Consider the following 17,740-nt stretch of genomic DNA (forward strand, 5'->3'; position numbering starts at 1 on the left):
GCTAAAGGAGCTAAGTTCTAAGGTCTTAAGTGTAAGGTCTTAGGTTCTCTCCATCCCCAGGACCCCATGCTTTTTATTAACACAATATGTCCTGAGGCAAGGCAGAGATATACACTTCATAGGGTCAGGGTTTGGTTACAGAGTCCATTGTCAGAATGGGGGAATGAGCCTACGGCTGTTCAGATGTTTGGCCAGTAGGAGGCAATAACATGTACATTAAGATGCCTTTTAGCTGCCTGGCAGCCACAATCAATTTAATGTATCCTATTCAGGTTTGGGGAAATACCTTCAGCCATTCCCAACAGGTGACTACATGTGTGACTCAACCCTGTTGAGTCCCCAAGTCTCATCAACCTTTTGATGAAACTCTTGAAATTATGACATGCTGGAATTGGTCTCCAGCATCTCGCCCTTTTTGATTATTTAAAATTTAACAAGAGTGTATGTTTTAAGATTTTTAAATTGAATGGAAAGGACAGAGTTCTATCATGTCCCTTTAAATTGCTGCCAGGCATCAAAGGAATCAGTTTGCAGTAAGTTTCTTTCTGGGCCAATAGTTCTTTTTTTTTTAATTTTGTTTTATTGCTTAAAGTATTACAAAGAGTATTACATATGTCTCCTTTTTCCCCCCGTTGACATTTCCCCGGTTTCCCCTACCCCCCAGTGTCTTGTGTCCATTGATTATTCTTATATGCATGCATACAAGTCCTTCGGTTGATCTCTTACACCCCTCCCAACCCTCCCCAGGCTTCCCACTATAGTTTGACAGTCTGTTCAATGCTGCTCTGCCTCTGTATCTATTCTTGTTCATCAGTGGGCCAACAGTTCTTAGAGTGCAAATTTCAATGTCTAACAGTTTTTTATGTGCACATGTCAGCATTGATATTTCAGTTCTGGATGGTGGACAAATGATGGCAATGCAGGTCCAACCTTCTCTGGTTTGGTCCTGGGCAACCTGCAGCGATGCACAGCTGCTGACTGCTAGCATGGCAAGGCGTCTTCACCATCTTCATTTCTGGACTGTTTCTTTGGGGCCACTGCTATTCTGTGGCTGGAGCAGTCTCCTCAGTTCCTCTCTGGGATCCGTTGTTGCAGGAATCTACATGGGCTTAGAGGAGTTTTCACCATAACTGGTGCTGTTTCCGCTCAGATGAATCCTTCATCTCCAAAATGTTCATAGTTCGGTGCGCCAATTATGCTGGGGTTCTTATTCCAGCATCTAGAAGGGTTCAGGAATCTGGAGAAGGCTGTGCGTAGATTAAATAGGAATCCAGAGACTAATGAAGAGTTCAGAGACAAGATATAATTTTGAAAGGTATTAGGGGTCAGAAGAGCTTAACTCAAGGAGCTAAGTTCTAAGGTCTTAAGTCTAAGGCAGGGGTGGGCAACCTTTTTGTGAGTGCGTGCCAAAACCAGCAAAATTTCTGACTCAAAATTCTTCTGTGTGCCAACCCTAATTTTTTGAGAACATGTTACACCTACTTGATATCTCTTAAGGTGTACTTATGTGAAAAACCTTGAAGAAATAATGAAATTCATTCGAGCGACAAAAAACACAGTATATGATGATGAAAAATATATTTATTTTTTAATGCATACATGTACACTGATAGTCCGACAGGAAAATTTATGACTCTGTTTGATATTATCAGTGGGACTTTTGCTGCTGCATCACTGACGACAGATTTTACATCAGGTTTATATTTCGTGACCTTCAGAGATATGCACAAGCTACTACTTTCATCTGTCAGGCTACTCCTATTACGAGACTTAACAAAATTAATCACTGAGAACAAAGATTCACAAGTGTATGTGGATGAAATCATGGAAAGTAACGCTGTTGCAAAGTTTTTTAAACAGAAAAAATTTTCTGGAATGGCATTCCAAGTCCATAGTTCGTTTTCGACATTTCTCTCTGGTACTCCTGTCTCTAATTGCTTTTTTTCAATGTTTTCCAAGTCAACTCTAAGGTCAATAAATTTCTGCTTCCAAATTGAGCTACTCTGAAATTCAATCAACTGCATTTCAAAGTCAGCCATGTCTATCCATGAAAACATTTGTAAGTTTAGTTGCTCCAGTTTCATGCTGTCTGGAAACCTCATGAATTTTGCTGTCTCTTCCAGTTCTCTGAATTTCGCAAATCTTGAGAAGAACTGCTCAATAGTTGACTCAATGATGTTTAAAAACAGCTTTTGAAGGCATTGACAGTCTGTTCTGTCATCTTTTGGGAGGTCTTTGATGTGCCTCTTGAGGTTTGGGAATTACCTAAATCTCTCACCATCCACATCCCTCTTAAAGACTTCCAGTTTCTTTTCAAAAGCCTTTATGTAACCAAACATTACATCAAGTGTCTTGCCAGTTTCTTGTAGTTTAACATTTAAGTCATTCCAATGTTCATAAAAATTGTAAATGGAAGATTATAAGAGTGGGTTTTGCGTGCCAGCAAAAGTTACTGGTGTGCCATGTTTGGCACGCATGCCAGGGGTTACCCACCCCTGGTCTAAGGTCTTAGGTTCTCCTTGTTTTTCATCTTCAAACTCAAATACTAATATATGTCCTATGACAGAATCAGATTGTGGTGATTCTAGGGTATTTTTTACAACCAACAACCAATTTTTTGATTCTCTGGACACCAACTGAGTGTTCAACAATTCAATTCTGACACTAACTACCTGGAATTAGTGTCAGATTCCAAATTGGGGCTTGGTCCTATAAAACTATCCCTCACTTCTGATAGCAGTCTCAAGTTCTAGGCCATCGTACTTCAGGGGTTTGATAATTTGCTAGAACAGCTCACAAAACTCAGAAACACAGTTTATTTATATTTACTGGTTTTTATAAAGGATACAACTCAAGGCAAGGTATGGGAAAGTGGCAGCAGTGGAGCTTCCACGGCCTAAAGGTGTCACCTTCCCTGCAACTTGGTGTGTTCACCAAACCAGAAGGTCCCTGAATCTCATTCAGAGTTTTTGTAGAACTCAATCTTCAGCCCTCCCCCTCTCCTTCCTCAAGGCTGGTAGGTAGAAATGAAAGTCCAGCCCTCAAATCAATGTGTCTTTCTGGTGAGTAGTTGCATACTGAGGCTATCTAGTGTCCTTAACCTAAGTAAACTCAGATGTGATTAAAAAGGGCTCATTGTGAATAGCAAAAGACTCAAGAAATCCCAAGGGTTGTAGGAGCTCTGTGCCAGGTAGAGGGGAGGTGTCAAAGACCATATGTATTTTTGTATTATATCACAGATAATTATCAAGATAATTCAGGATATGCTAATATGATTTTTAGCATATCTGAAATTGCTGAAAAACTAAGGATTTTTAGAAATAAAAATCTTACCATTCTTTTGGAGAGTTCTTGCATTCCCTTGAATACAGAAATAGACTCATGGATCCATAGATTGTAATTTGAAAACTACTACTATGACTTCAATAGTAAAACTGGATATTTGGGAGTGTTTCATTACCTGGACTGACAGATTTCTGATATGCTTTTGATTACAAACAAATGGACAGATTAAATTTCAAGACAGTGTAATGACCATTCCTGATGCTGTATTATGTAAAATCAAGACGTTAAATTGAATAAACATTCTCATGCTAAGAAAGGGAAGGCAGTGTCTATTCAATAGAAAATAGCAAGTAGGTGGTTTGCATGACAGTACTCTGTGTGAAGGCACATTCCAAACATGTAAAGCATGTAAATGAGTTTAAAGAGCTGTTTTGCAATCCATAATCCTTAGTTTTTCACCAAATTCAGTTTTATGCAACCTGAAACTGAATTAACTGCTATTATTGTATGCCTTAATAAACTAATGGTAGTTAAGTAGGATTGTTCACAATGGGTTATACAGATATACATCATATCATTCTTAGACTTAAGCTACTGAAGCTGGAGGGATTAGGTTGTATATGATAAAACCAAATGAACTTTACTTCTAGTCATTGTGAGCCTAAGTTCATAGGAGGAATGTTGGAAATTTTGACACTCTGAGATAAATAAGCTTATAATGCCCACTTGAAATCTTACTAAAGTAAAGGAGTTATTTACGTATAGACTTAGAAACTGAGGTGATGATGCTTTTATTGTATTTGTGATGATGGTACATTTGATTGAAGCAGCCTGAATCTTTCATAAGTGTAAAGTTGTGGGGGGTTTTTATATTGCATTGTATTTTTTGTTGCTATTATAAAAGAAGACAGAACAAATGGAAATGTTTTATGATGCTTCATGGCAATTGCTTTTGTCTTTCAAAGTTCCCTTGTGCAGGCCAATGCTCCAACCACTGAGCCATGCCAGCCAGAGTCTAACTAAGTCAGAGTTTTGTTACAGAGTTGTTGAGATTCAGTTTACCTCTGGTTTCAATTGTCTTTAAGGGTGAGAATTGTCCTGTTTTAAAGGGCCCTCCCTCTAGGAGAATTTTGGGATATATATCCCAAGACTAAGGAAATTTCTCTCTATATGTGCCTTATTCAGCAAAAGCAGAGAAAAAGCTTTGCACTTGAGGCTCCTCCAGATTAAAATCTGTCACACATGACCATTAAAATCTCTGTTGGTTTCTCCTTACTTCAGCAAAGTCTCTATGCCTATAGCAGATCCAATCCACTAACATCTATATTCACACTTAAAAAATGCTCCCAGGAGCAAAATTAGCTGTGATTTGTATTCACCTAAGAAAGGCTCATTCCTTTTTGAAATTTAGTTCTTTTAGACTTATTTGTATTCAAAGTGCTCCTGTATCTTCAAATACTTATGGATTTTTTTTAAGCTTCTCTGTTTATTTCTAGTTAGTACAGTATAAAGGATTGTTTGGCATGTTCTTCTATAGCCTATCCAAAAGTAAAATTCTGGAAATCACTATTAAAAGGAATTGTGTCATGTAGCATATACACAGTGCTATGGTGCTATCCTATATAATAAAAGGGTAATATGCAAATTGACCCTAACAGTGGAATGACCCAGAACGACTGGTTGCTATGACGCACACTGACCACCAGAGGGCAGATGCTCCACATAGGAGCTGTCCCCTGATGGTCAGTGCTCTCCCACAGGAGGAGCTCTGCTCAGCCACAAGCCGGGCTGACGGCTGCGAGCGCAGCAAAGGTGGTGGGAGCCTCTCCTCCATCCTCTGCAGTGCTAAGGGTGTCCGAATGTGGCTTAGGACCACTCCCTAAACTGGCAGGTGGACATCCCCCAAGGGCTTCTGGGCTGCCAAAGGGATGTCTGACTGCCAGCTTGGCCCAATCCCCCAGGGAGCAGGCCTAAGCTGGCATGTGGACATTCCCCAAGGGGTCCTGGACTGTGAGAGAGCACAGGCCGGGCTGAGGGACCCCCCCCCCCCAAGTGCACGAATTTTTGTGCACCAGGCTTCTAGTATCTTTAATAACTTATAATGGGGAATACTGATAATTTTAAAATATTTTAATTCTGTTCCTCCTTTCAATTAAAAAATAAAGCGTCAATAAATAATTTTTCAATATAAGAAGATAGTTTTATTATTTGTAAATAAAAAGTCTACATTTATAAGATAAGTATGACATGATTTATAGTATAATACCATTTTATAGAAATTCATTCCATTTTCTTTTATTTTAGGAATTTTTGGAATGTGCTCATGAAGTCTGCAAAGTACACAATCTTCAGCCTGTGAAATTTTTTATAGAAAAAATGATTCAGACATATGAAATGATGATTGTTAGACATGGGTAAGAGTATAGATTAACATTGTTTGCCAGTGTTAGATGTTATTTTTAAATTAAGCTATTAAACCAACTAAATTTGTGTATCAAAAGACTCAGCAAACTTCATATGCTAGGTGGCTAGGGAGGAAACATTTTCCACCTCCTAGTTCTATACCAGTAGCTTAAAAACAAAAGTTTATTTCTTTCTCATGCTACATGACCAACAAGGATTGGGAAGGCTCATTCAGTGATATAGCACTAATGATCAACACAACTTTCCCTTTTGATCATCAAGTATGTTATTCAATCTCCTTCATGCACATAAAATACACTCTTTTTTTCTCAGGGAGACAACCTAAAAGTTCCAGTCAATCAATGAATCAGACTCAAAGTTCAGGATATCTAGATGATGCATGATAGTTTCTGTATCAAATTTGGAAGTAATTGTTCTTGATCCAGAGACCTAGGAACTAGAAAGACAAGTTATCTGCCCTTCACACACCCAATAATATAGAGGTGGGTTTACCAGAACAGGATTATTAAAGCAAACACTCTCCTTTAGAAATAGAAGAATAGAAGACAAATAGGAGATATAGCCAATACTGATTGGTAGCAATTCTGAAACCCAGGTGGGCATGCGGGGTCCCAATTCCAGAGATAGATTGGGTGAAACTAATGGAGTTTAAACTTAAGGACCTCTCACTTGTAGGGGCCCCTCCAAGAAGTCATAAGTTATTATACAGGTGTCATTAAAGTGGCTGTGGACATTTTGTATTTATAATTACATATATATTTTTTCCTATCTTTTTTTTTTTAATTAAATCTTTATTGTTCAGATTATTACATTTGTTCCTCTTTTTTCCCCCCCATAACTCCCCTCCTCCCAGTTCCCGCCCCACCCTCCGCCCTCACTCCCCACCCACTGTCCTCATCCATAGGTGCACGATTTTTGTCCAGTCTCTTCCCGCATCTCCTACACCCCTTTCCCCCCCAAGACTGGTCAGTCCATTCCCTTTCTATGTCCCTGATTCTATTATAATCACCAGTTCATTCTGTTCATCAGATTATTTATTCACTTGATTCTTAGATTCACTTGTTGATAGATGCATATTTGTTGTTCATAATTTGTATCTTTACCTTTTTCTTCCTCTTCCTCTTCTTAAAGGACACCTTTCAGCATTTCATATAATCCTGGTTTGGTGGTGATGAACTCCTTTAGCTTTTCCTTATCTGTGAAGCTCTTTATCTGACCTTCAATTCTGAATGATAGCTTTGCTGGATAAAGTAATCTTGGTTATAGGTTCTTGGTGTTCATCACTTTGAATATTTCTTGCCACTCCCTTCTGGCCTGCAAAGTTTCTGTTGAGAAATCAGCTGATAGTCGTATGGGTATTCCCTTGTAGGTAACTGAGTTTCTTTCTCTTGCTGTTTTTAAGATTCTCTCTTTATCTTTTGCTCTTGGCATTTTAATTATGATGTGTCTTGGTGTGGTCCTCTTTGGATTCCTTTTGTTTGGGGTTCTCCGCGCTTCTTGGACCTGTAAGTCCATTTCTTTCACCAGGTGGGGGAAGTTTTCTGTCATTATTTCTTCAAATAGGTTTCCAATATCTTGCTCTCTCTCATCTTCTGGCACCCCTATAATTCTGATGTTGGTACGCTTGAAGCTGTCCCAAGGGTCCTTACACTATCCTCGCATTTTTGGATTCTTTTTTCATTTTGCTTTTCCGGTTGGGTGTTTTTTGCTTCCTCGCATTTCAAATCATTGACTTGATCCTTGCGCTCCTCTGGTCTGCTGTCGGGAGTCTGTATAATATTCTTTATTTCAGTCAGTGTATGCTTAATTTCTAGTTGGTTCCCCAATATAACATCGAGGGTCTCATTAGTTTTCTTGTAGATCTCATTAAGTTTATCAGCGGCTTCTAAACAGTTCTTGAGAGACCTTAAAAGTGTGGTTCTGAACTCTATATCTTCCATTGACAATTTTGTCCTGTTTCTTTGTCTCCGCATTTTGTTATGCTTCCTTGGTGCACCCCCTAGTGGTCTTTGTGCACAGTCTTATAGTTAAACCTTTATTGTTGTAGCTAATACCAGGGAGGGTTTGACCTCCAGGCCAAGTGGCTATGAGGATCAGCTGTGTCTGCAGTGAGAGAACTTCTGTCCTCTAGGGAGGTGCTAATCTAGCCTTTGCCTGAGGCTATCCAGCAAATGCCTGTGTGCAGGGCTTGGGCAGGGCGGGTCGCACAGGATCAATAGGGTGGGCCGGAGAGAGCAGTTATGGCGGCTCTCAGTCCTGTCCCCAGGGGCTCTGCCTCTCTGAGTCCCAGCACCCGCTGCAAATCTCGGAGAGAAAGCTGCACTTGCTCTGACCGAAGCCAGACAGTCCTGCTTCTCCCGTTTGAGTCTGGGTCCCTAAAGACTCGCCTGTATCTGGAGCTCAGAGTCTGCGACTCCCTCCCGATTGAAAATGCCAACCGCGCCCTCCACCGCCAGCCCGCTCCGCGCACTCCGCACCTCAGAATTTGACTTCAGCACTGCGCCTCCTCTGAGTGTCCGTATGCGTTTCTCTTTCCTCCTAATTGTAGGACTTCCACTCAGCCAGCGTTCCTGTGGTTCTGGGTGATGTCCGTTCTGTTTTTTAGTTTCACTTTTGAAGTAGTTGTTCAGGGCAGCAAACTCCGGCATTAACCTATGCTGCCATCTTGGTTCTCCTCCTATTTTTTCCTATCTTTAGACAGCCTCCCCCACCAATTGTATAAACTTAAAACTCCATAAAACCTGGTTCCATATTTGCTTTATTCTCCCTGTGAGGGGCTTTCCAGTTAACTGTTCTCTATGGACCTTGGTTTGACCTTCTGAGAGATCTTTTCATCTCCATTTTCTTTTCTGGTCACATGTGAAGTAGACAATAGAGAAAATGTCCTTGGAGTTGAGAAATGTTTTCAGCCTGCTTGCCGCCTATAAAAAGTTGAGGTCTCAAAGATCATTATTATTTTAAAGGCAGGATTTTTAAAGAAACAACCTTTGTATTATATAATTTTTCAAACAAGTAAAAATAGAGGGAATACTAATACAGTCAACTCTCATGCATCCAATACCCAAGAATCTTTTATTTTTTTCACCTGAGGATATGTTTATTGATTTTAGAGAGAGAGGAAGGAAGAAGTTGCTTCCTGTATGTGTCCGGAAGGGGATCAAACCCACAACCTAGGTATATACCCTGACTAGGATCGAACCCAAAACCTTTGGTGTATGGAACGACACTCCAACCAACTGAGCCACCTGGCCAGGACCCCCAACGATCATTTTTAAGTCTTGAACATTCACATGTGTTTTAGCCTACCAGTGGTCAGCAATCTGTGGCTCGCGAGCCACATGCGGCTCTTTGGCCCCTTGAGTGTGGCTCTTACACAAAATACCGCATGCAGGCGCACATGTATAGTACGATTGAAACTTCGTGGCCCATGCGCAGAAGTCGGTATTTTATGGAAGAGCCACACTCAAGGGGCCAAAGAGCCGCATGTGGCTCGCGAGCCGCAGTTTGCCGACCGCTGGCTCTAGACTCATGGTTTCTTTGTCAGTAAACTCTCAAAAACAATAAGCTTTTTACTTACTGGATTCCAGGCAGCTCTATGTTCCAGTAGCTACAACTACAGTCCTTATTAAGTTATACATTTCTGATCTTCCTTGTAGTATCCTTTAACCTATCAAGCTTAATACAGAGGATCACATTCTTAATCTGTTTTCCCAGAACTGTTTTATCCTCCTGAAATGATTACTGGGGACCATATTAATTTCTCATAGGTTTTAATAAAGTGATACAGTGGCCCTACCCTTGATTTGATACTTGATGCCAGGCTGAGTAGGTCTTTGTTGTTCAAAGATTTTCTCAATTTATCTTTTTACCAGTTGGGGATGAGAAAAAATTGCCTCTATCAATCATGTAGGTTTCTTGAATTTCTCGACTCTTTCTATTCTCTTTCATTCTTGCTTGAAAGCTGCCTATTTTTGCTGGGCTTATTTCTTTCTTATAGTTCCTTGTTAAATGCAGCTATCAATGGCCATTATATAATATTAATATTCTATTTACTATCCTTTTCTCTGAAAACTATAATTTTATTAGTTATACTATCTGTCTTCCAGTTAAGTTCAAGAGATAAATTTATCAAATGTTTAATCATTGCATAACATTAATTGACAATCTTTTAGCCTCTGATAACAGTTAATTTGCCACCCATGGCCTAGCCTGTGGTCGGCAAACTGCGGCTCGCGAGCCACATGCGGCTCTTTGGCCCTTTGAGTGTGGCTCTTCCTAAGCCTTAGGAGTACCCTAATTAAGTTAATAACAATGTACCTACCTATATAGTTTAAGTTTAAAAAATTTGGCTCTCAAAAGAAATTTCAATCGTACTGTTGATATTTGGCTCTGTTGACTAATGAGTTTGCTGACCACTGGCCTAGCCTCTAAGCTGATGTCACATATTTTAATCTTTTTTTTTTTATATATATTTTATTGATTTTTTACAGAGAGGAAGGGAGAGAGATAGAGAGCCAGAAACATCGATGAGAGAGAAACATCGATCAGCTGCCTCCTGCACATCTCCCACTGGGGATGTGCCCGCAACCCAGGCACATGCCCTTGACCGGAATCGAACCCGGGATCCTTCAGTCCGCAGGCCGACACTCTATCCACTGAGCCAAACCGGTTTCGGCTTAATCTTTTTTATTATAGCAAGAATACCTTCCCCTCTTCTAGGATGGGTTAGGACAGTGATGGCGAACCTTTTGAGCTCAGCATGTCAGCATTTTGAAAAACCCTAACTTAACTCTGGTGCCGTGTCACATATAGAAATTTTTTGATATTTGCAACCATAGTAAAACAAAGATTTCTATTTTTGATATTTATTTTATATATTTAAATGCCATTTAACGAAGAAAAATCAACCAAAAAAATGAGTTCGTGTGTCACCTCTGACACTTGCGTTATAGGTTCGCCATCACTGGGCTAGGATATTCTGTAGAAACAATCAGTACCCAAACTTTAGTGTCTTAAGAAACAAAGGTTTATTTCTTTTTCATATTGTGTCCATCATAGGTTAACAGGGAGGTTCTACTCGTCATAATTAACACAGGTTGCCAGGCTGTGGGAACCATCTCTACATTGTAGGTCATGGCTGTGCTAGAGGGAAAAGCGAGAACTCTGTAAGGTCCCTCTCTGGCAATTATCTGTCCCATGCTAGGAGGTAACACCCATCATTTCCACTGATTACTCACTAGTCACCTATTACTTCCACAGAAAGTGAGGAATCCCACTATGTGCAGGAGATTCAGAAGTATTTGGCCAAAAGCACTAATAATTGCTATAGCAAGTGAAGACTTGAGGAAAGAGAATCTTTACTCCGCTCCTTAGAAGGACCCAAAACATTTTTTATTTATTTTAAGAGTATACAATTATTAAATTTTCATTTGAAGATTTTTATTATATTCTCTTTTGTAGATAATGGTATTAATGTAGATAATTTGATTTAGAGATCAACCATTTCAGAAGTTAAATGTATTTTCCTCATGTCTGAGAAAAATTCATATGATTTCAAAAATTATATGTAGTAATTAGGGTAAAATTTTACATACCACTATATAGGCAAATAATTTAATTTACTATTATTTTTAGTGTCATTGTATAATTACTTCTCTTCCTTAATAGTTTTATGTTAGTAGGAGAACCTTTTGCTGCTAAGACAGAAGTTCTGCATGTGCTGGCTGATACTCTAACTCTTATGCATGAACGTGGCTATGGAGAGGAAGAAAAGGTCATTTATAGGACTGTAAACCCCAAATCCATTACTATGGGCCAACTTTTTGGACAGTTTGACCCAGTATCTCATGAGGTAATGTATAGTATAAACATTCTCAACTCTTATTGACAATGCACATTAAACCAAAAGTTTTGAAATGTTTTCATATAATCACTTTGTAGTTCTATATAGGAAGCTTTCCAATTTTTCCTTTTTTCCTCCTCAGTGGACTGATGGTATTGTGGCTAACACTTTTAGAGAATTTGCCTTATCAGAAACACCTGACCGGAAATGGGTTGTATTTGATGGTCCCATTGACACTTTGTGGATAGAGAGCATGAACACAGTATTGGATGATAATAAAAAGGTAAAATCATCATCATTAAAAACAAGACATGCACAATATGAATAACTAACACTACTGAATTATAAACTTAAAAATGGCTAATATGATAACTTTAATGTATTTTTTTACCACAATTTTAAAAAGCAAAGGAATGTTGTAAGTTCAACAACTAATCACTTAGGATTGTTTATTTGAAATAAAGGATGCAGAAAGTTGCATAACTTTATACATGATATTTCCAATGAAAATTTTTCCGTAAATTCTTTGCTTAATTTTTATAGAATAAAAGTATATTGTAATAAATTACTATGTTAGCAGGAAGGCATACTAATGTAATAGGTGATAATAATTTATAAAGTAACTGCAGACCTATGGTTTCTTCAGAACTTTAAATTAATATTTTAGGAAAAAAGAAAAAGACTACATTCCTTTTTTTACATTCCTTTTTTAAAACATTGAATGCTTCAGTGCTATATGTGGTATATTACCTTAGAATCTATAACATATACAAAGAAGTAGAAAATGTAAGACTTCTAGTATTTATTTTAATTGAGAGAGAACATACATACATACAGCATAAAACTTTAAGTTTAAATTCTATGTTTTTTTACATAAGTATACCCTCGCATAATTGTCACCTACGTAAAGATGTCTAAAATTTCTTGTATCTTACAAAGTTCACTCATGTCCCTTCCCAGTCAGTATACCCCAGGAGCAATAACTATTCTGACTTCTACTGTGATAAATTAGTTTTGCTGGTTCTTGAACTTCATGGAATGGAATTATACTCTTAAGTGTTTTCTTTTTTTAAGTCAGTATAGTATCTGTGATATTCATGTTGTTATAGTTCCATTTTATTTATTTATTCTCTTTATGTCTGTGTTTATGTTCTACTGTATGAATATACCACAATTTATTTTCATATTTACATGAAATTACTATACCACTAAACAAACAAATTAATTTAATTAGCATTCAAACATATACTTCAGTGCTTTATCATAGGTGATTGGTCATTTATTCATATTCTTTCATAAATTTAGTCATATTGACTAAGCTAAGAGGGGGGCAGAGGAGGGAACAGAGAAGATACAGTGATGATTCACAAGAGAGGGGTTAACCAGTAGAGACAAGTCTAAGAATTCATAGCCAGGTAGAAGGATTATTTCATATTGGATAAGAGGGAAGCAGTAAAGGATAGATATAGACACAGGTGGATATATGGATTTGAAAATGGAAATTTGAAGACAAATCTTTTTGGTTATTTATTTTTACTTTGTGAAGTTGCAGGCCCTATTTCTTTTGCACACTTGAGGAGAAAGGAGAAGATTTAAATTAGCCATTTGGAAAATGGGAAAGAGCTGCCTAGGAAACTATAGAAGCATACCAGAGTGTTACTGAGAACTTGATTGAATTGAAGACCATGAATTATTAGTAGTAGTGCCAAGGTCTGCCTTTGTGAGATTTTCTTTAAGAGTATAAGTGGTTTGGGTGTATGTGTGTGGATAATGTTGCTAGACTGGAAATACAGGAAGACTTTAAGATATTGGCATGAGAATGGTAGAAGTGCTAGGCCAAAGAACTGAAGTTGCTTAATAATGGAGGAAGTGGGAACAGTAGGGATATGAAAATGAAGAGCAACGGGGAAAAAGAAAACATATGCAATACTTTAAAAAATAAAAAATAAAAGAAAATTAAGAGCAAGTGTGGTATGAGTTAATGAGCAAGAGAGCTGGATGGGTGGGAGTGTGTGGGCAGAAATTGGGATGCTCAAACTTAGGATTTTAGAATTGTTTAGTGTTTCAGTAGAGAAGGGCCTGGGTATATAAGTGGATGGCTGGAGTGGAGTAGGAGAATAAGTGAAGATCAAGTGGTCAAGGGTCCAAGTTTTATGAGATGCTCCCCCTCTGAGCACTGGATCAGGCCAGAGTTATAGGAGAAAGAAGGTTAAACCAAGTATGAAGGCTGTAGCTAACAGAGGGGAATGATTGGGTGTTGGTGAGTGACAGCAGCAAGCAGGGGTTGTCAAAAGAGCAAGGATTGTACTGGAGGGTGGAGTAGAAGTATTTGAGAAACAGCATGAGGGTATAAGGAGAAGGCTGATTCTACCTCCCAAATTTGTAGCAGGTAAAAGAATGTTTGCTGAAATAATCTGTTGAAAAGTTAATAGTATTCTAGACTAGTATTGTCCAATAGAACTTTCTGCAATGATGTAAATATCTGCACTGTCCAACAAAGTAGCCACTAGTCACATGTGGCTTATTGAATATTTACTCACATATTGAGCATCTGAAATGTGGCTTAGTATAATTGAAGAACTGACTTTAAATTTTTTAAAATGTAATTAGCTGAAATATATAATAATAAAAGCGTAATATGCTAATTATACAGGACATCCTTCCGGACGAATCCGGGGCTGTGAGGGAAGCTCGGGTCCCGGTGTCAGAGGGAAGTCGGTGCCAGCAGCTGGGGGAAGGAAGGCCTACTCTTGCATGAATTTCAAGTTAAATATAAATAGCCACATATGATTATTGGTTAACACATTGGACAGTCCAGGTATAGACCATTTATTTATAAGCAGATTCAGAAATGTTAAATGCCATGTTATTGACATATAACTAGACAGGGACAAAACTGAAACTAGAGTTGTAATGGTAGAAGCAGAGAAGAAATACTGAAAAATAAATGAATAGGAAGTATTTAAGAGACTTAGTAATGAAATTAACTTGGAATATCAATAGTTAATAATTATTATTAAATTATTAAAACTTGATAATTCCAAAGTTAGAAGCCAAAGAGATTAAGAAGACAGAATGGCTTTAGTAATAATGAACAAGAAAGGAGTTTGGCAGAAAGGTAGAAGAGAAATTCAATTTTACATATTTGATCAAAAAGGAATATTTTAGATTAAAAGGGACCAAGGGGGCATAGCAGACACAATTCATGGTCATTGATTGAATATTTGTTTCAGTAAATCAGTTGAAAAGACATTTCTGGCACAATTGAGAAAATGTAAATATTGGGTGAGTTGATGATATTAAGGAATTATTGGTAATTGTGTTAGATGTGATCATATTGTGGTGATATAGAAAAGACCTTATCTTTTTGATGAATATTGGCATGTAAAATGTCATGGTATGTGTAATGATCTTTAAAATAATTTTTTTAAAAGAGGCAAAAAATGGCAAAATGTTAACATTGATAAATCTAGGAGATAAGTATATGAGTATTCATATTTACTTATTACATCATATCACATATATTATAAGTAAAATACATTTTCATTTGAGAAGTTTGAAAAATTTTTACATAAACATTTGAAAAAATAATTGTTTTTAGCTTTGCCTTATGAGTGGAGAAATCATTCAAATGTCTCCTCAAATGAGCCTAATCTTTGAAGCAATGGACCTTTCCCAGGCCTCAGTAAGTTCATAATTTACTATAACAATTGTTTGTTTATTCTTTTATTTATTTAATCAATAAGTGTTTTTATTATGTTTCAGAAGATGAGTTAGACACTAGAAATACAAAGATGAATAAGACACAGTGTAGGCTCATTTAGGGAAGATGAGAAGCATGCTAATAAATAATCCCAATATAGAGCTACATGTAAGTGCTCTAAGAATGTGGAGAGGGTGAGTGCCCCAGAAGGGTATGGAAAACAGTTGAGTGTTTGATCTGATTTTGAGAGGTAAGACTTCTCCAGGGAGATTGTTTGGGGCTGGGTATTCCAAATCATGACAAGATATAAAGACCTGAAGCCAAGGCATGCTTGGGGAACTGTAACTTTAAATAGTTCAAATAGTATGTGAGGCTATAGAGAAAGACAGGAGCCAGATCGTGAAGGGCTTTATAAGTCACGCAAAGTAGTAGTTAATAACTTCCAGGTACTACTGCAATAGAAGCAACATTGGAAAAAGAAAATTTGTCTTTTTTCTCTAGCCCGCCACTGTAAGCCGCTGTGGCATGATCTATTTGGAACCCTCACAATTAGGATGGGAACCGCTTGTGTCTTCATGGTTGAGTTCACTGAAGGGACCTTTACAGGAACATGATCATCAGGATCTTCTGAGAGGACTTTTTGACTGGTTAATATGGCCCTCTTTAAAGCTTCGTAAGAAACAATGCAAGGTAACACTACTGTTCTCTGACCCATTGAAATTTATTTAGGGAGCTGGGTGAATAGGTGAAGGGATTAAAAAAACTTTAAAAGTTGAAGTTATTTATACAGACAACAGTATGGTGATTACCTGAGGGAAAGGGGAAGTGGGGGCTGGTAGAAGAGGGTAAAAGGGGGGATAAATGGTGACAGAGGAGACTTGACCTTGGGTAGTGAACACAAATACAATATACAGATGATGTACTATAGAATTATACAATTGAACCTATATAATTTTACTAACCAATGTCACTTCAAAAAATTCATTTAAAAAGAAAAGGACATTGGGAGGGCCATGCTTCCTCTGGAAGCTATAAGGGAGAGCCTTTCCTTACCTCTTCCAGCTTCTTTTGGCTTTGGATATTACTTGTCTTGTAGCTGTATAACTCTTAAGTCTCTTCCTTTATGTTTACCTGGTTTTCTATTCTGTCTCTCCACTGTGTGACTCATAAAGATTGAGGACCTTAAATTTAGGGTCTATCAAATAATTCAGAATATTCTCTTCATCTTGAGATTCTTAATTGCATCTTCAAAGACACTTTTTGCAAATAAGATATTCATGAGTCCATGGGATTAATTAGGACATGGGCAAATCTGTGAGGGGACCAAAATTCAACCCACCACATACATATACACACAGACACACATGCACACACATTCGTTTCTTACATGTAAATAAGTACAGAGTAGGTTTCCAGTTGTGAGTACATGAAACACTTTATTCTTGTATTATTATTTATAAATTACTAGAGGCCCAGTGCACAAAAATTTGTGCACTCGGGAAGGGGGGGTCCCTCAGCCTGGCCTGTGCCCTATTGCAGTCTGGGACCCCTCAGGAGATAACGATCTGCTGGCTTAGGCCTGCTCCCTGGTGGCAGAGGGCAGGCACAATCCCTAGGTGCAGCCCCTGGTCGGGCTCAGAGCAGGGCCGATTGGGGAGTTGGGGCGCCGCCCCCTGTCATGCACAGAGCAGGGCGGATTGGGGGGGGGGGAGGGCGTTGCGATGCCACCCTCAGTCACGCTCAGGGTAGGGCCGATTGGGGGGTTGGGGCACCGCCCCCTGTCACACTCAAGGCAGGGTCGATGGGGAGGTTGCGGCACCACCCCGTCATGCACAGAGCAGGGCCAATCAGGGGGTTTGGGAACTCCCACCTGTCATGCACAGAGCAGGGCCCATCAGGGGGGTTGGGGAGCTCCCCCCGTCACACACAGAGCAGGGTCGATCAGGGGGTTGGGGAGCTCCCCCCCCCCCCCCCCGTCACACACAGAGCAGGGCCCATCAGGGGGTTGGGGAGCTTCCCCCTGTCACGCACAGAGCAGGGCCCATCAGGGGGTTGAGGAGCTCCCCCCTGTCACTCACAGAGTAGGGCCGATAGGGGAGTTGGGGCACCGCCCCCTGTAACACACAGAGCAGGGCGGATCAGGGGGTTGGTGCGCTGCCCTCTATCACCCACAGAGCAGGGCCGATCAGGGGGTTGGGGCGCCGCCACTGTCACACTCAGGGCAGGGCCGATGGGGAGGTTATGGCTCTACCCCATCACACACAGAGCAGGGCCCGTGGTGGGGGGAGGGGGTTGGGGCGCCGCCCTCTATCACCCACAGAGCAGTGCTGATCAGGGGGTTGGGGCGCCGCCACTCTCACACTCAGGGCAGGGCCAACAGGGAGGTTATGGCTCTACCCCATCACACACAGAACAGGGCCCGTGGGGAGTTGGTGTTGGGGCGCTGCACCCTGTCACACACAGAGCAGGGCCGATCAGGGGTTGGG

At 39.5% G+C, this 17,740-nt stretch overlaps 1 protein-coding gene across 1 annotated transcript in view; it reads left to right on the forward strand.

Moving 5' to 3' along the window:
* DNAH12 (dynein axonemal heavy chain 12) overlaps window positions 1–17,740 on the forward strand; it is a 233,864-nt gene that overhangs the window by 92,964 nt on the left and 123,160 nt on the right. The window contains exons 30-34 of the mRNA XM_036331828.1: window positions 5,590–5,699; window positions 11,377–11,560; window positions 11,694–11,834; window positions 15,153–15,236; window positions 15,756–15,944. Of these exons, the coding sequence (XP_036187721.1) occupies window positions 5,590–5,699; window positions 11,377–11,560; window positions 11,694–11,834; window positions 15,153–15,236; window positions 15,756–15,944 (708 nt within the window). The remainder of the gene's footprint in view (window positions 1–5,589; window positions 5,700–11,376; window positions 11,561–11,693; window positions 11,835–15,152; window positions 15,237–15,755; window positions 15,945–17,740) is intronic.

Source organism: Myotis myotis, unplaced genomic scaffold (genome assembly GCF_014108235.1).
Source record: "Myotis myotis isolate mMyoMyo1 unplaced genomic scaffold, mMyoMyo1.p scaffold_m19_p_13, whole genome shotgun sequence".
Classification (NCBI taxonomy): domain Eukaryota; kingdom Metazoa; phylum Chordata; class Mammalia; order Chiroptera; family Vespertilionidae; genus Myotis; species Myotis myotis.